The sequence below is a fragment of the Mesoplodon densirostris genome, chromosome 4 (genome assembly GCF_025265405.1).
Source record: "Mesoplodon densirostris isolate mMesDen1 chromosome 4, mMesDen1 primary haplotype, whole genome shotgun sequence".
NCBI classification, from domain to species: Eukaryota; Metazoa; Chordata; class Mammalia; order Artiodactyla; family Ziphiidae; genus Mesoplodon; species Mesoplodon densirostris.
The window spans coordinates 120,889,649-120,908,314 of NC_082664.1; the positions used below are offsets into that span (position 1 = coordinate 120,889,649).

At 56.1% G+C, this 18,666-nt stretch overlaps 1 protein-coding gene across 1 annotated transcript in view; it reads left to right on the forward strand.

Annotated features, from left to right (window-relative positions):
• The window catches only part of HCN4 (hyperpolarization activated cyclic nucleotide gated potassium channel 4), a 41,454-nt gene extending 23,384 nt beyond the window's left edge, over nucleotides 1-18,070 (forward strand). The window contains exons 2-8 of the mRNA XM_060095168.1: nucleotides 2,059-2,482; nucleotides 10,788-10,949; nucleotides 13,031-13,249; nucleotides 15,509-15,655; nucleotides 15,760-16,000; nucleotides 16,346-16,510; nucleotides 16,617-18,070. Coding sequence (XP_059951151.1) covers nucleotides 2,059-2,482; nucleotides 10,788-10,949; nucleotides 13,031-13,249; nucleotides 15,509-15,655; nucleotides 15,760-16,000; nucleotides 16,346-16,510; nucleotides 16,617-18,070 — 2,812 coding nt within the window. The remainder of the gene's footprint in view (nucleotides 1-2,058; nucleotides 2,483-10,787; nucleotides 10,950-13,030; nucleotides 13,250-15,508; nucleotides 15,656-15,759; nucleotides 16,001-16,345; nucleotides 16,511-16,616) is intronic.
• The last annotated feature ends 596 nt before the right edge of the window (nucleotides 18,071-18,666 follow it).

Sequence of the window (18,666 nt, forward strand, 5' to 3'; positions counted from 1 at the left end):
AACTCTTCAGGCCAGGGCACTTTGGTTTTGCGGTGGGACCCACTGAAGACTTGAGGAAAGCTTATCTTTTTGTCTCCTACTCCCTTCCCTCTGGCTTCCCTGCAGTAGAGAATTAAAGATGGCTGAAAGGTTATTTCTCTTGGGAGAAGACAGGCTTATTTCTTCCCAACATAATACCTTTATCTGTCATTGTGTAACTGTCTAAATTACTAGCAGAGAGAAACAGCTCTGCAGTGCAAGTTTTCAGTTTTAGGGCCAGCCCTGGGGTGGCTGGTTCTTGGGCAGGGTCCCTGGTCATGCCTTCTAGACATAGGGTCTCTGCCTACCTGTGCTACCTGCATACTCCAGAGCGGCCCCTGCTGGGCCAGGTAGGAGACCTGTGAGTTGGCTTTTACCTCCTCATTTTGCTTAACCTTCACCCTGAGGGTCCCTCCCCACCTCCCCAGGAAATATTAGCAGTTGCTTTGAGGCCTTAGAAGAAGTGATGCTGGAAGCCCCCACTGGTCTCATTCTGTTGCATTGAGTGGTACCTCACTGGTGCCTGAAATCCTCCCATTAACACTGCCTGTCACTTTGCTGTACACCTGAAACTAACACAACATTGTAAATGAACTATACTCCGATAATTTTTTTTTTTTTTTCGGTACGCGGACCTCTCACTGCCGTGGCCTCTCCCGTCGCGGAGCACAGTCTCGGGATGCACAGGCCTAGTGGCCACGGCTCACAGGCCCAGCCACTCCGCAGCATGTGGGATCTTCCCGGACAGGGGCACGAACCCGCGTCTCCTGCATCGGCAGGCGGACTCTCAACCACTGTGCCACCAGGAAAGCCCCGATAAAAATTTTTTAAAAATTTTATCACAGGGCTTCCCTGGTGGCGCAGTGGTTGAGAGTCCGCCTGCCGATACAGGGGACGCGGGTTCGTGCCCTGGTCCGGGAAGATCCCACATGCTGCGGAGCGGCTGGGCCCGTGAGCCATGGCTGCTGAGCCTGCGCATCTGGAACCTGTGCTCTGCAATGGGAGAGGCCACAGCAGTGAGAGGCCCGTGTACCACAAAAAAAAAAAAAAAAAAAAAAAAAAAAAATTTTATCACAGAAGCTTTGGTAACTGAAATAATTATTCTACCAAATAATGTTTAAAGGAAACTTTTTTAAAAAAATGAGAAAATATTTGCAATATTTTATTGTGATTAATATATTGATTATTCAATCAGTATTTATTTAAATGTGTACTTGAACATCAAAAATATCTACTTTGCTAAATATAAATTATTTTCTGGAAAAAATAAAATAAAATTGTTGAAATATATTTTAAAAAAAAGAAAAACACTGCCTGAATTTGAAGATATCACTGACCTTCCCTACTGCTGTGTTAAAAGTACACCTCTGGGGGAGAGAGATGGTCAGACATTTTCTGACTATAGGGGATAGACTAAAGGGAGGCCCCCCGAGAGCCAGTGTGGGAGAAGGCGAGATCAGAATTACAGGACCGAGTGTGGAGGCCCCGCCCCTCATTGCACAGTGGGGAAACTGAGGCCCAGAGTGGGGAGGGCACCTGCCTGTCAGTGACAGAGCTAGGACTGGATCCCATGCCTCCAGAATCCCAGGCTCCTGCTGTGTGCCTGGACCTCCCCTGTTCTCTGGTCACGGTCTGTGGCATGTCTGCCTGCCATCCTGTCTCAGGCCACAGTTGACCCTCAGGGAGGATGGTGCGGGGGTGAATTACTTCTGCCGCTAAAACAGCCTCTTGCCTCTCTCTGGATGTCATTATTTAGTTTGCTTTTCAGCCTCTCACTGGGGCATGGGGATTGGAGTAGGAGGCTTGTCATCGGGGATCTCACGGAGGGGCAGGCAGAAGGCATCCCTAAGGATGACTAAGGAAGAGCCTGTTTCTATGCCAGTCATGACATCTTGCCCTGGTACCCATGCACCTATCTCCTGCAGGGTCTCAGAACCTCTGAAGACTTCTCTCTCCCACCTTTGCTGTCTCTGAGCTTTCTTTTAGTCTGTAATTCATTCCCTCTCTCCTCCTATGACTGACCTATGTGTCTCTGGGCAGATTTTACTGGGACCTGACCATGTTGCTGCTGATGGTAGGAAACCTGATCATCATTCCTGTGGGCATCACCTTCTTCAAGGATGAGAACACCACACCATGGATTGTCTTCAATGTGGTGTCGGACACGTTCTTCCTCATCGACTTGGTCCTCAACTTCCGCACAGGGATTGTGGTGGAGGACAACACAGAGATCATCCTGGACCCACAGCGGATTAAGATGAAGTACCTCAAAAGCTGGTTCGTGGTGGATTTCATCTCCTCCATCCCCGTGGACTACATCTTCCTCATTGTGGAGACACGCATTGATTCGGAGGTCTACAAGACCGCCCGGGCCCTGCGCATCGTCCGTTTCACCAAGATCCTCAGCCTCCTGCGCCTCTTGCGTCTCTCCCGCCTCATTCGATATATTCACCAGTGGGAAGAGGTGAGTGTTCAGATCCAAACCTCTTCAGGGAAGAGGTATCTTCCCTCTAGGGGAGCGAGGGACCAGCAGGTAACCTCAGATAGTTGGATGTGGGCTGTCGGATTGTAGCAGGCACATCTCTTCCAAGAGGACAAATATTAGTAACTTCTTGACTTCTTATCATGTGCTAGATACTACACGAATCACTTCACAGGCAATATCCCATTTAACTCTCTAACAACCATAGAGGGTACCATATAGGTAGGTATAAGTACTCATTTTTTACATGAGGACATAGAGAAATATGAAGAGATTTATATAGTGTCACAGAATTATTAATTGGTGGACCTGGACTCCAGAGCCTGCATTGTTAATCACTGCACTGTACTGTGGAGGTTGCAAACTCAGAAGCTTGTGGGAGCCAGGCAGGGAATATGAATGGGTGAAAAGGGCCATTTGGAGGACAATAGGGAATGTCGTGGACTGGGCAAAACTGGAGAACATATCTTCCATCTGTATCAGGCAGCCTCTACTCAACTCTAGCCACTGTGGTCAAGTGAGAATGGGCTCAGGGTTGCTAGATCTACAGATTTATCATGAGAAGCAGAAATCTGGATTTTTGTGCAAATTTTGTTGGCAACAGTCTTAGGTTGGGTTCTTCTGGTGCAGACCCTGAGATGAGGATTTGTATGAAAGTGATTTTTTTTTTTTGATGGGGAGCAAAGTGTTTCCAGGAAAATCTGGTAAGGGACTGGGGAAGAGGGGCAGGGAAAGGAAGGGAAGGAAGGAAGGAAGCCAAATAAGGGTGACACCAAGCAAATCTTGTGGGGAGCTCCAGGATGGTGTACACCACACCTGGGAGTTGCCCCAATCAGGGCAAAGGAGTTGGACTTTTTATATCTGCTCACCTGTCAGTCACTGGCTCAGGACCCTTCCAGCCCTTGGTGCTAGCAGGCAAAGCGGTTTCCTGCAGCCAGGCTTCTGATAAAGAGCCACAGGTGCTAGCTGTAGGGAGTGCAAGCCTGGTGCTTTCCTGGAGTTGTGTGAGCACAAACTGTAAAGGGATCCTAGTGGCTCTGGGCAGAGCACTGACTATAGAAACTGAATAAAAAATTGTAAAAGAACTAGGTGGCCAACACCATTCTGAACAAACCTAACTCACCTGTGGGCTGAATGCAACCATCTGTGGGAGAAAGAGAGGACTGCAGGCTGGGGTTTGAAAAAAGCAGGTGACCTTGTGAGACTTCCCGCTACCACCAAGTACCACCTTTTGGAGGCAGCCACAGGCAGGCCAGCCTGAATGTACCAGGGTCGGGGGAGATGTGTTCTGTGAGACTGCCCGCCTTGGGGTCTGGAGCAGGCTGTGGCCTGGGGAAGCTTCCACAGAGGTGCATTTCTTGCCTTGGCTCACTGCTAGTCTCCTGGTCTCTGCACGACGGGATGGAAATTCCCACACTCAGGACACGAAGCCCCCACCCCACTCCCAGCAACAGCACCCATGGCTGAGAGTCGGGGCACGTGCAGATCGAGGTCAGAGGTGTCACGAACACCTGTGCTGCAGAAGTCCCTACACCAGCCTGGCAGAATCACTTCACGGCAGAAATTCTCTCTGGTTTGGAATTTGCATTATTTCTGCTGATGGGAGGAGCAGTGACTTGTCCAAAGTCATGCAGCAGACCTCTGGCAGAGCCAGATCAGACCCCAGTTAGCACTCTTGACTCCCGGCAGGGACCGGGTGTAGTGGAACGCGTGTGGGCTTTAGGGCTAGGATGACACGTGAGACCTGAATTAAAATCCGGCTCCACACTGCCAGCTGACTGACCTTGGGGCCACCTTACCCCCTGAGCCTCAGTCTCTTATCGGCAAAGTGGGTAGAAGTCGTACATTCCTCAGTGGATTGTTGTGAGGATTAAAAGAGATGATGTTTGTAAAACCCTTAGTGTGGAACTGGGTGCAGAGAACTGTTTAATAAATGCCCCTCCCCATTCAGTTGCCTTAGTAACCCCCTATGCTTCTACAGGGTGTTTACTTTCCTCAAATACTTTCTACCCATGATTTCATTGGTTGCTCAAGCCTGGCTGACAAAGTCAACAGGGCAGGATTTATTACCTGTATTTGTCAGGTGAGGAAACCGAGGGTGGAAGGATCAGCTGCCCCAGTGGTAGGATATTGACCCAGGCCGCCTGACTCCCAGTTCCCCGCCCTTCCCACTTTCTCAGGTGGCCTGAAAGGAGGCTGACTGGTCCTGTTACTGCTCCCTCTGTTGGGGACGACTCCCCGCTGAGACTGGGGAGGCAGGCAGTGGAGGGTCAAGCGGTGGGGTGAGTTCTGTGGGACAGACTGGGTTTGAGGAACCTGGGGGACATGTAGGTGCAGAGAGGTTGGATGTGGGTCTGAGCTCAGGGCTGAGAGGGGACAGTGCCTGTGGGGGTGAGGGTGGTGGTAGCCAGGGCCCCTCTGAGTGGCTGCAGAGGGAAGATGGAGGCGTATTTCCTGGAATGCCCTGAGGGGCTTGTCTCTTGGTTTCTGTCCCAAGTGGAAATTCAGAACCTCGTTGGCTCCCTCCATCCCCGAGAAACCCCCAACCTTCTGTGTGTCTTGGACTTAACAGCTGGACTGCCGTTAAAAGCAGAGTAGTCGCTCTTTCCCTTCTCTAGCATCGGTTCGTGTCTCCAGGCCCCAGCCCGCTGGGGGCCAGCCTTGCTCCCCACTTACACCTGGGCCCTGGGGGCCATGGTATTTTGGGGAGATTCGGCAGAGTTGCCGGTAGGCGGGCAGGGTGGGCCCTGGGACAGGAACTAAGCTCTTCTTTTACTGCCCCCACTGCCCCTCTGCCCTGGCCATCCTCTGGACTATCCAAAAATGGCCAGGCAGGCTCTGACCCTGGACAGAGGCCCCAGGTCAGGACCCTGAACTGGACATCGCTCCCCTGTCTTGTGGGCAGGAAGGGAGATCTCAGGAGGCCAGATGGATGACTCCCCGCCCCCTCCACACAGACACCCTTATCTTGCCTAGCAGCTGGGAAGGAAGTTGCTTTGAGCTGCTGTCTGCCGGTCACACTGCCCAGCTAGGGGCTCCCGCCGGACTCCTGGGGTTGGATTGGGGTTTCCCAGCTGGCCCCAGAAACCCTGTCTCCAGACCCTCAGTAGCCTGCCCCACCCTTGGGGCTTCTCCCAGCCTCCCCTTGGCCTGGAGGCAGCCGCAGGGAGACCCTCTGAGGCCTCAGGTCTGCACGAGACCTGGGGAGGGAGGCGTTTCGTAGAGAAGAGCCTGCTCTGTCTCCTCGTCCAACTCCAGTTCATGTGAATCTCTCCCCTTCTTTAGGCCTCAGTTTCCCTGACTGTCAGATGTATTCTGATGTCCTCAGAGGCTGGGCATCAGTCCCCACTCCAAACTCCTTCGGCGAGGATCATGTTAGCTGGTCATTCTGAGGACACGGTGGTGGTGCCGGGTGAGGGCTGGAGAGTCGGCCTCCCATGGGGAGGGAAAAGCTTGCCCAAGATCCCCTGGTGAAGCTGCAGAGATGCTGGATTCCTGACCCTCAGCCTTCAGCTGCCTCCCCCAGCCCAGCTCAGCCCAGCCCAGCCTCCCAGCCGAGAGTTCCCGAACGTTAGTAGCAGCTCTTGGGAGTCAGGGTAGGTGGAGGGTCTCGGCAGGCGTAGACGACTGTCTCAGAGGACGCCAGCCTCTGCCTGCATCCTGGGCGATCTAGGTCAGCATCCTCCCTCCCAAGCCTCTTCCCTCCCTCTGAGGTGCGAGCTTGTTATAGGCATGGAGGCTATTGTTAGAAACTGTGGTTGCCCCCCTTTGGATGTCCCCCTGCAGGGCCCAGCACCCCAGTGACCCATCCCAGAAGCCTCTTCTTTCCCTCGGCAGCATCTTGGCGCAATGGGAGGGGCTGGAGGCAGGAAGTCAGGCCAGGGGGGCTGTGCAGCCCCCAGTGAGGCTCCTCTCCCTGTGGGCCTCAATTTTTCCACCTCTCTCAGAATCGGGAGTTTGGGATGACACAGAGGCATGGTCCTGGGGGGCAGGAGCTGGTCCTCTCTACGGGCCCTAGGAAGGGACCTAGCGTGACCCTCTAGTTTGTACCCAGGATACGCATGCACCAGCCACTGTTTCAGGACCTGGATTGCTGTTCTCAATGTGGCCGCTTGTTCCTGAGACAAAGGGAGGAGTTTGTTCTTCTTCCCCGAGGAGAAAACAAATCCCAGGAGGGAACTCAACAAGGCCCCAAGAAGAGACCTTGGCAGAAACTCCGGTTTCTGGTCTCTCCCCAGGACTGAGAAATCAGCTCTTTATTTTGAGGGCTGGGAAAGAGACAGAAGGAGAGGGACCAACATGTGCTGAGTACCTCCTGTGTGCCAGCTGTGGACATCCTCTCCTGATCCCCAAGACAGCCCTGGGAGCTGGCAGTTATTGACCCATTACACAGATGAGGAAACTGAGGCTCAGGGCAGAGAAGGCACTTGTCCAAGATGGGAGACGGTGAGAGACATGTCGCCCTGCCGTTACCCTGTGGTCCAGAAACTACAGAAGGGAATAGGACTAGGAGCTTCCCCCAAGTGCCATGCTGGGCACAGAGAGTGAGCTGTCCAGGCCACCTGCCTGGCAAGCCTTGTGGGGCCCTTGAAATGAAGACAGTCAACCCCGAAAGTCAGAACCAACATCATAAGAGGGGGTTTTAATGAAGTATAAAGAGCAAGACAAATATTTGCGCAGTGCAGCTGACTTGCGGGTGGCCTATGGCCCCAGCCCACAGTGGGGACAAACGGGTGTTTAGCAACCTCTCCCAGCAACGTCCAGCCTTGCTCTCAGCAACCACCCCTGGGTGCTGTAGAGTGTTGGGGGTGGGGTGAGTGTCCACCGTCTGGGGTACCCTTCTAGCCTGAATGGATGTATCCCCCACCAACTCTTTGCAGAAAGCTCAGACTTTGCCATGCTGGTGCCCCTAGCTTTGTGTGTCTGAGAGCCATCTGCAGTACCCCTCACCACCACCAGAACTACCATCACCCCTCCCTCCCCTTCAGGACACTCCCAGCATCTGCATCCTTCAACCAATATCAGGCACGCCACAACCACCACCACACTCTCTGAGGATACATGAGTCTGTGCCACCTGCAGGAAAAAGCACGTTTTTTTCTTCCTGCAAAAGCAGGTTCCCCGTGGGCTGTGCCTGCCCAGACTGGGGCCTTTTTCGAATACCACTGTGTATACTCGTGGCAGCCCTGATCACCATCATCCCCACCACTGTCTTCATCACCTTCACCTTTGTCACGTAAGCACTTCTCAGTTCCTGAGACCCTACCATGTGCTCTGCATACTCGTTGCTGAGGTCAGTATAAAGGCAAAATTATACAAGGACCTGACCTTGGAAGAAAATTAGTTACAAAGAAAAGAAAAACAAGGATGATAGAAAAAGGAAAGAACACGTTGCATTCAAATGTGCCAACCTTGATCTGGTCTTTAAGACCCAGAGTAATACAAAGAAAGGAGCAGTTATTGCAGGCTATGGAGTCTGGGATGCTTTCTAAAAGTGGTCCAAGCCTTCCTTCAGTGTGGTATCTGGTTTTGGCTGCTAGAACAAGATACCACAGGCTGGGGGGCTTAGATGACAAATATTTATTTCTCACAGTTCTGGAGGCTGGAAGGATGAGATCAGGATGCTGTCATGGTCAGGTTCTGGTGAGGGCCCGCTTCCTGGTTTGTAGATGGCTGTCCTCCTGTGTCCTCATGTGGCCACATATCAACTCTCATGTGTCTCTTCTTATAAGGGCACTAATTCCATCCATGGGGGCCCCACTCTCATGACCTAATCATCTTCCAAAGGCTCCGCCTCCTAATACCATCACATTGAGAGTTAGGGCTTCAACATAGGATTTTGGGGAGATTTCAGTTCATACGAGTTGGGAAATGAAGGAACTTAATAATAATGATTCTCTCCCTCCACCACCCATGTATGTGTTCAGGGCCCAGAGCACTTTCTTAGCCAGTTTAATTTCTTGAATAACCCTGAGAAGTAGGGGCAGATGTCTAGCTTTGTTTTAGTTGAGGAGACGCTGAGATGTAGAGGGAGGTGAGGACAGGTGTTAGCCATCTCTGAGACTAGGTGGTCCCATGTCTCTCACCCTCCCCATCCCCCCAGAGTTGGGGAGCTGGTGGCATTCTGGTCAACCAAGACTTTGCAAGGTTAGTGGGGCCAAGGTCATAGAGCTGTTGTGTTCACCTAAGCAGCTGCTTTACAGGCAGAAGTGGGATCTTCCCTTGGAGCCACAGCTGGGGCGCTGGTACTGAGGGAGCTGCCTGCCCTGCCTGGTCTCTAGTGCCCACCCCTCCTTATACAGAGATGTGTCCGCTAAGCTGGGCAATGGCATGCTGACAGCCCTGGGGCTGGTTTCTGGGCCCCAGTGGGGCTAGGCTGCCAGGCACACAGCTCTATCTACAGTATTATGCTGTGCACCAGGCTTACAGAGGTGAGATGCCGGAGAGTCCTGCCTGGTCCTGGGTCCAGCTTGCTGTGTGGATCTGGCCACATCACTTGGCCACTTTGGGTTTGAGTTGTTTTATTTACAAAACGGAGCTACTGAAAACCACCCTTCCTGCCCTGGGCCAATCTAATAATTTGCAGGCAGCCCTGGGTTCAAATTTGCCCCTTCTGCTGCCACCATGACCAAGGGCAAGTCCGTTTACTTCTCTGAGCCTGGGTGTAAAAGGGTTAACAACATTTTCAGCAAAGGGTTGTTGTGAGTTTGAATGAGATGATGACTGTGGGACCGTGTACCCGCCCCCTCAGGTTCGATGTTACTGTCTCTCTGTTGCTGGGGACACAGGGGTGATGGGACAGCTAGAGCTGCCATCCTCCAGGAAACTTTCCAAGCTCTGTTTCATCTTTTCAGCTGGTACATCCAGAGTCATGCTACTAAGGGGGCCACAGGCAGGCGCAACCCAGGGGGTGATAGTAGTATTCATCTTTGGTTTCTCCAGACCAAGACCCAGGCTAAGCCTATATTTCAGAAGGGGAAACTGAGGTCTCAAGTATCAGAATACCCTGCCACCAGCTACGGGGCTGTTGCTCAAAGACCACTAGACAGGGGTTGAAATATCTAGGGTCTGTTTCTTTGGCTCTCAGTTTCCCCCATCTGAAATGGGCTTAAACTAGGTCTCTGTGGCATTTGACAAGTCTTCAGGTTTGGCCCAAAGCCCCTCTCCAGGAAGGCTCTCTACCTGGGAATAATATGGAGGGACCAGAACTAGGGGTGGGAGACACCTCCAGAGTCTCCCAGGCCAGAGGCAAGGCCAGAACTTCCAGAGACCTCCCTGTGGACTTCTTTCCATCTCTGTCCCCTCCCCATCCTGTCACCATGGTGACCCCTGCTGAAACCGGACCAAGAGGCAGCTTGAGGAGGAGGGAGGTGGGGCAGGGATGCTGGGATGTATGCATCCTTGGCCCTGCCCAGCCACACCTCAGCCTCTTGCTTGGAGCCACAGGAGTGGAGATACACGGGTGGCCATGGTTGCTGTACCTTATTAAACTGTACAGGAGAGCATTACTACTCATACATGTTAACTAATCATAAGGATTAATTATTAATAACTTATCAATTAATAATGGTTTGCAATTTATTGAATACTTCCATACCCAGTACTAAGCACTTTATATGTATAATTTAATCCTTTGACAACCCACTCAAGGTAAGAAATTTTATCGCCATTTTCCAGATGAGGAAACATGATCAGAGAGGTTCAGGAACTTTCTCAAGGTCACACAACTAGGAATTGGGTAGGAGTTGGGCCTGGGATCAAGGTCTGTGTGAACTTGGAGCCTAGGTGTCTGTACTGCTCCCCCTGCAGCTCCGTGGCTGCCTTTGGCAGAACCCGCTGCCCCTGGGGGGTCCTGAGAGTCTAGTGACAGATTTAGGGAAACACCATGTCCCTGGTGTGACCACAGACCATAGTACCCCGAGGAGCCTCTGGTGGGCTGGCTCTTCTTCGTGTTGTCCTCACAGCCCAGGTGAGCTGCCTGTTTCCAGGCTGTATGGGGCTCTACATGCCCTCCCTTCACGTGTCCGGCCTGGGTGGCTGGACTCCCCATGGGAGCCCACCCCCGTATCTGCACGGATCCCAGGTGGAGTCCCTCTGGAGCCCCACAGCCTGCAGGCTGCTTCTCCCAGGGCCAGCCTGACGCCTTCCCACCCTCGCCACGGGCGGGACCTGCACCGAGCTGGGTGTGCTGCCCAGTGTGTGCAGAGCATCAGGGCCTGCAAGCAGCTGCGGGGTCTGCCTGGGAGCGGGCTGGCCCCCAGCTAATTGGGCCAATATCTGCCCACAGATCTTCCACATGACCTACGACCTGGCCAGCGCCGTGGTGCGCATCGTGAACCTCATTGGCATGATGCTCCTGCTCTGCCACTGGGATGGCTGCCTGCAGTTCCTGGTGCCCATGCTGCAGGACTTCCCTGACGACTGCTGGGTGTCCATCAACAACATGGTGGTGAGTGCCCAGCCCTTGGCCCTCCCCCTAGGTGCGGGGGGAGGGGACCGACGAGATGGATGCGAGTGGGCAGAGCAGGGCACGTAGGGCCCTCTACTGAGTCTGGGGCCTCGGCGGAGCCCTTGGCTCTGTGCTGCTACCTCTGCCGCCGTACAGCCTCCACTGCAGTCGGGAGCCTCGCTATTTGGCCCTGATTGCACCCAGGGAGACTAAGACCTGGGCTTCCTCAGATTGTATCAGGTGTGGGAATACCGGGCTGGTGGCTCCTGCCCTCCTACCTCTGCTCCCCGAGGCTGCCCAACCATTAAAAGCCAGCAGAGTCCTAGGAAGGAGAAACCAGTGAGGGCCACTGTGGCAGCCCACATGGACTCCCAGATCACACGTGGCTGCCACTTTCTGCTCCAGCAGCAGAGATGGGCTGTCCTTCCGCACCCTCCTCCTGCCCCACCCCACAGACACACAGCCCGGTCCTAGGTGGGGTCCTGAGCAGGGAAGGCAGGTTCGAAGAAGCCTGATCCCCTCCCTCTCCATCCATCCACTCTGTGGGTGGGTGAGAGGAGCATGGGGCAGGGTTCCCCAGCCTCCTGTGAACAGGGCACGCTCCTGGCAGGGTGGCGGGTCCCCTGGGCCTATGGGCCTTTCTCTGGCTCTGCGAATCCTTGCGTCCTCCTCTCACTCCCAGTCAGTTTGGTTTGGTCTCTAGGCAAACCCTCCAGGCCCCAGGGGAGGAAAAACTGGCTTTGAAAGAGGTGAAAGAGACCCTGAGGCATCTTTCAGCATCAAACAGGCCTTTGCAAAACAGCCTTTTGATGAGCTAAGTGTAAATGAATCGGCCACATGGATTGAATTTCCTGGTCCCCAGAGGCTCAGCAGTAAAGCCAGAGCCCTGGCTGGAGGCAGCTGGGGACTGCCTGGGGGACTGGGAGCCCAGGCCCCCTCTATCCCTGGAGATCAATCCCACAGACCTCCCACCCTCTGGAATGAGAGTCCCTAGACTAGCTCAGCTGTGTCCAGGATGGTCTGAGTGAGCTTGAACTTGGCACGTAGCTCCTGTGCCCTCCTCCAGGTGCTGGGAACAACCTGGTGATTGCGGAAGTGCTTAGGGCTCTGGGCAGGGGTTCTGGGCGTCATGCAGTAGGGTGGCTTTCCACATTCATGCTAACGCATCTGCCTCTTGAGCAGAGAGCACTGGGGAGGTGGGTTTATCCGGTGGCCCCTTCATTTGGGGCAGTTTCCTCTGTGGGAGGGTGACAGACCCACACATGCATTAAATTCAGGAGATGGCCCTTCTGAGCGCAGTGTTCCCACACTGAGCCTTCCTTGAGACACCGACTGGCTTTGGAGACAAAAATAGCCAGGAGCCTCGCTCCCTTTCTCCCTTCTCCGCCTCCAGCACTGTGTGTGTTTCAGGCCATCCACCTTTGGGGTGGGGGAGGGTAACTAGTGGCCGCAGCCCTGGATGGATGCAGGCCGGGTTCACACAGGAGGCGACTTAGCTCGGCAGCAAAGTCTTTAACTTTGCTCACCCAAAACGAGGACAGCGTTTTCGGCTCAGTCTGCCCGAGCTTGTCCCCCCAGGGGAAGCATATCTGGTTTTATAATTGAGGTCAGTGGGGAAATGGGCTTCACTTGGCAGTAGTTCGGTGCGGGGGATGGAGCTGCTTTGGCGAGCTCAGGACAGCAGGGTGGCCCAGCCTGGAGCCCTGGCTGCTGGGGAGGCTCCAGGCTGCCCCCGGGGCTGAGAGATCCGGGGGTGTGGAGATGGTGGGGTGTTAGGCTGGCACCCATCCCATCGCTGGGGCTTCTGGTCTGAGCCCTGCCCCTCCACTGCCAGAGAAAGGCCTAAGTGAGGGATTCACTTGGTCACCATGGGCAGCCAGTGTGGGCCTCCCTGCCCCTCACCCAAGGCTTTCAGCCAACAGCAAGGTTGTAAGCCCAGGCCTCAGCCACTGGGAAAGTTAGGCTGAGGGGTGGGAGGTAGCAGGGACTTTCTAGCTCCTCGTGAGAAGGGCCTGCCCTCTCCTTGGCCCAGGTCCCTCCCACCCCTCCCCCAATCCGTCCGCCTTTGCGTATGTCCACAGAACAACTCATGGGGAAAGCAGTACTCCTACGCCCTCTTCAAGGCCATGAGCCACATGCTGTGCATTGGGTATGGCCGGCAGGCCCCGGTAGGCATGTCGGACGTCTGGCTTACCATGCTCAGCATGATCGTGGGTGCCACCTGCTACGCCATGTTCATCGGCCACGCCACCGCCCTCATCCAGTCTCTGGACTCCTCCCGGCGCCAGTACCAGGAGAAGGTAGGCTGGAACGCTGGGGTCCACCCTGGGTTCTCTCAGGGGAACCTGCCCATTGCTCCTTCCCACAGGGAGCACAGGCTGCCAGCCACCGGGTCCCCGAGGGTCCAGCCCCCTGTGATGGGGGCTCCTGTATGGGTGACAGATTGGGGGGAACCCCTCCTAGGTGAGAACTACTTCAGCTCCCCAGCCTTAAACCTGTAAATGTCTTTTTTTTTTTTTTTTTTCTTTTTGCGGTATGCGGGCCTCTCACTGTTGTGGCCTCTCCCGTTGCGGAGCACAGGCTCCGGATGCGCAGGCCCAGCGGCCATGGCTCACGGGCCCAGCCGCTCCGCGGCATATGGGATCCTCCCAGACCGGGGCACGAACCCGTATCCCCTGCATCGGCAGGCGGACTCTTAACCACTGCGCCACCAGGGAGGCCCTGTAAATGTCTTTTTATTTGTACCCCGCTTTCCTTCCTGCTGACATTGGGGGCTTGTCTTTCCTGACTGAGGGCCCCTTTCCCTCCTGACCTCCCCACCCCCTGCCCACTATCCCCTCCAACCTCCTCCTCTCTGAGGGCCTTCCCATCAGCATTGAAACTTGCTCCATCTCTCCCTTCTTAAAAACGTCTGTCCCTCCACCATCATCGGGCTTTGCCTGCTATCTTTTCTGCTGTCTGCCTCTTTTTCATGGACACATTCCTAAAACCAACCGACCAACCAAAAAACTCGCATTGTTTATGGCTGCTGAACCCACTTTCTTCTCTCAGCCCACTGAGTCTGAGGTTACCTCTACCCTCCGTGTTGCTGAAGCCAGTGGGTTCTTTGGGGTCCTTGTCTTGCTTGGCCTCTGACAGTTATGACTCCCTGCTTGGCTTCGCACTTGTTTCCGTGACCACGCGCTCTCCATTCTCTTCCCTGCTCTCCTTGGCTGGCTCGTCTTCTCAGTCATCCCACATTGGGCCCCTGGTGGCGTGGGCCCAGCTCTCTGCTTCCCTCTCCCCCATCTTCCTAGGGGCTGCTCTTTTCCCACCTCACGCTCACCCCACGCTCTGTGTCCATCTCAGTGCAGTGGGACCCAAACAGTATAATCAGCCCCCACCTCTTTCCTCAGCCCCGGACTACCTGATGCCTCCCTGGACCTCAGCCTCACCATGTCCAAAATGAGAACAGTCTCCTGCCTTCTCCACTGCAAACCTCCACTCTGTTCTGTCTTGTTAGTGGATACAGTGGCGCAGACGCCCAGGCCAGAAACCAGGAGCCATTTTTGATGCTTGTTAATGGCTGTCCCCGTTGTCATCTCCCTCCCCTTTATCCTGGCCAGCCCCTGCCTGGGTCACGGTAGCTGGAAGAATGTTAGGGAACTTCAGCTCCCAGCTCTCAATTCCTTTTTGTCATCTCTCTGCAGCCGTGTCCCCACCTCTTTGGAGTGCTACTATGTGAAAATAGACTCCCCTGTTTCTGATTGTTCCTGGGGTACAGGGACTTCCCTTACCTCTCAGTGTGGGGAAGATCTGTTCTTGCCTAATTTTGCCTCCTGTCCCAGCCATGCTTCTGAAGACCCCCGCTCTCCACCCACAATCCAGGGATGGCTGGAGCAGCACCCACCCATCACCCCTGGGGTGAGCAGGAGCATTTCTTATTTGGTTAAGCCCTGGGCACTTAGGTTCACAAATCTCTTGTCCCCAAACCTCTTTTTAAGGCCCCTGCTCTACCCAGCCCCTCTCCTGGGCTGGAGTTGCTCTTCAACAAAAGATAGCCTCAGCCGAGGCCATGTTTGGATACATGGCCCACCTGATGGGTCAGGCATCCTGGCTTCAGCCTCCAATCCCTCTAACCCACTGCAGCCCATTCTGCTGCCTCTGCCAGTTTGTTACAACGGATGGGAAACAGCTCCTTCTAGAGTCTGTGGGTGAGGCCTCTCTGGTCCACAGTGTAACACAGAAGAGACCAACATTTAGAGGAAACTCTATCGACCTCCTGGTCAGTGGGCCTCCTGTAACTGGGAGTTGGACAGTCCCTATTGTCGGCCGGCCGTCTTCACAGTATTGAACATGGTGAGGAGTGGACGCTCTGATGGCGCCCCTCCTCCAATCCAAGCAGCTGGGAGTCAGGGCCACACCCACACCGAGGACCTCAATCTCACAGGTCGGCCATAAAGGCCCACAGGGTCTGTGCCAGCTCTGCTCACCAGCAGCCGAGACAGGGTGGTGCGAGCTGGGGCAGTGGGGCCGGCTGGCTAGGAGGTAACACCCTCTCCCTCTCTCCTGGGACTCAGTACAAGCAGGTGGAGCAGTACATGTCCTTCCACAAGCTCCCGCCCGACACCCGGCAGCGCATCCACGACTACTACGAGCACCGCTACCAGGGCAAGATGTTCGACGAGGAGAGCATCCTGGGCGAGCTGAGCGAGCCGCTGCGGGAGGTGAGCTTTGTGGCTGCCGGCCCGGGAGGGGGTCCAGGCCTTCCTGCTGGGCGGCTCCCCTCACCTCCACCTCCCTTTCTCAATCCACCCTGTCTGGGGAGCAGGAGATCATCAACTTTAACTGCCGAAAGCTGGTGGCCTCCATGCCGCTGTTTGCCAACGCGGACCCCAACTTTGTGACCTCCATGCTGACCAAGCTGCGCTTCGAGGTCTTCCAGCCGGGGGACTACATCATCCGCGAAGGCACCATCGGCAAAAAGATGTACTTCATCCAGCACGGGGTGGTCAGCGTGCTCACCAAGGGCAACAAGGAGACCAAGCTGGCGGATGGCTCCTATTTTGGAGGTGAGACAGCCAAGGGGCCCTGGGGGGACAGGGTAATGGGCTGGAGAGACACCGAGGATGACATCGCAGACCCTCACGTCACTGCCTGGAGGCGGGTGTCCGTGAGCCCAGGACAAGGGTGGTCCCAGAGACGAGAAAGACAGTCTGGTACCCATTTGGTTGGGGGCTGGCATCCCCGATGCGGTCACGGCCTAGGGGTGGGGCCTTGTGAGCCTGTCCAGCTTCTGTCCCAGACAGCGGGGCCCCAGGTCAGGGTGGGGTGGGGGATCCTTTGGAGTCTGCCGGGGACCCCCCCCACCACCACTGCAACCCCCTCCCACCCCGTGACTCCTGCCGTCCTGGCAGAGATCTGCCTGCTGACGCGGGGCCGGCGCACAGCCAGCGTGAGGGCTGACACCTACTGCCGCCTCTACTCGCTGAGCGTGGACAACTTCAACGAGGTCCTGGAGGAGTACCCCATGATGCGGCGGGCCTTCGAGACGGTGGCGCTGGACCGCCTGGACCGCATCGGTGAGGCGGCCCGGCGGGAGGGTGGATTCCCCCCGCTGAACAGGCCGGGCGGGCTCCCCTCTCCTCCCACCCTATCCTGAGCTCCTGTTCTTGTTCTGTGGCCCAGGCAAGAAGAACTCCATCCTCCTCCACAAAGTCCAGCACGACCTCAACTCAGGCGTCTTCAACTACCAGGAGAACGAGATCATCCAGCAGATCGTGCAGCACGACCGGGAGATGGCGCACTGCGCCCACCGCGTCCAGGCCGCCGCCTCTGCCACGCCGACCCCCACGCCCGTCATCTGGACCCCGCTGATCCAGGCGCCGCTGCAGGCCGCCGCCGCCACCACTTCCGTGGCCATCGCGCTCACCCACCACCCGCGCCTGCCCGCCGCCATCTTCCGGCCTCCCCCGGGGCCCGGGCTGGGCGGCCTCGGGGCCGGGCAGACGCCCCGGCACCTGAAGCGGCTGCAGTCCCTGATTCCGTCGGCGCTGGGCTCCGCCTCGCCAGCCAGCAGCCCGTCGCAGGTGGACACGCCGTCTTCCTCCTCCTTCCACATCCAACAGCTGGCTGGATTCTCTGCACCCGCCGGACTGAGCCCGCTCCTGCCCTCGTCCAGCTCTTCCCCGCCGCCTGGGGTCGGCAGCTCCTCCTCGGTACCCACGCCATCCGCCGCGGCCGCCGCCGCCGCCGCCACAGCCGGCTTCGGCCACTTCCACAAGGCGCTGGGAGGCTCCCTGTCCTCCTCGGACTCTCCGCTGCTCACCCCGCTGCAGCCGGGCGCCCGCTCTCCACAGGCCAACCAGCCGGCGCCCCCGCTGCCCGGGGCCCGGGGCGGCCTGGGACTGGCGGAGCACTTCCTGCCTCCCCCAGCCTCGGCCAGGTCCCCGTCGTCCAGCCCCGGGCAGCTGGGCCAGCCTCCCGGGGAGCTGTCCCCGGGTCTGGCCGCCGGCCCACCAAGTACGCCAGAGACACCCCCGCGGCAGCCTGAGCGGCTGTCCTTTGCGGCAGGGGCCTCAGGGGGGGCCTCTCCTGTAGCCTTTACCCCCCGAGGAGGTCTCAGCCCCCCTGGCCACAGCCCAGGCCCTCCAAGAACTTTCCCAAGTGCCCCTCCCCGGGCGTCCGGCTCCCACGGTTCCTTGCTCCTGCCTCCGGCATCCAGCCCCCCGCCACCCCAAGTCCCCCAGCGCCGGGGCACCCCGCCCCTCACCCCGGGCCGCCTCACCCAGGACCTCAAGCTCATCTCAGCCTCTCAGCCGGCCCTACCCCAGGACGGGGCACAGACTCTCCGCAGAGCCTCCCCGCACTCCTCTGGGGAGTCCGTGGCTGCCTTCCCGCTCTTTCCCAGAGGCGGGGGCGGCAGCGGGGGCCTCGGTCTCCCCGGGAGGCCCTATGGTGCCGTCCCTGGCCAGCACGTCACTCTCCCTCGGAAGACATCCTCAGGTTCTTTGCCACCCCCTCTTTCTTTATTTGGGGCAAGAGCCACCTCTTCTGGGGGGCCCCCTCTGACTGCTGCTCCCCAGAGGGAACCTGGGGCCAGGTCTGAGCCAGTGCGCTCCAAACTGCCCTCCAATCTATGAGCTGCGCTCCCTCCCTCCCTCCTTCCTCTTTTTTTCTCCTTTCTTCCTTCAGGTTTAACTGTGATTAGGAGATATACCAATAACAATAATAATTATCATAAAAAAACCCACACCAGAAAAACAAGACAGCAGAAAACAACCAGGTATTCTTAGAGCTATAGAATTTTGGTCACTTGCTTTTATAGACTATTTTAATACTCAGCACTAGAGGGAGGGGGGAGGGGAGCAGGCAGGGCCCAAATGCAAAAGTGAGAGGAAGGCAGGTGGGTTCTCTGGGGCTTGGCAAGGGTGGGGGTGACCCATGTTTGGGGTACCTAGAGCAGACTTGTCATTGTATTCATTTTAGGGCAATAGCCACCACCAGGCCCTTAGCTGTGAACCTGGAGCCCCACTCTGCTGGGGGTCATCTCATTCCTCCAGAAGGGCTGCCCTTGGGTTTGTTGCTGGGGAGCCTCAGTCGCCTGAGTCCTTGGGACAAACGGGCCAGGGCCCTGAGAGTCTTGCATTTTTTCTACTGCAAACTTAGCAAGATATGTATATGAATATGTATATGTATATATATGTAAGATGTGTATATGTATAGTTATGTAGTGCTC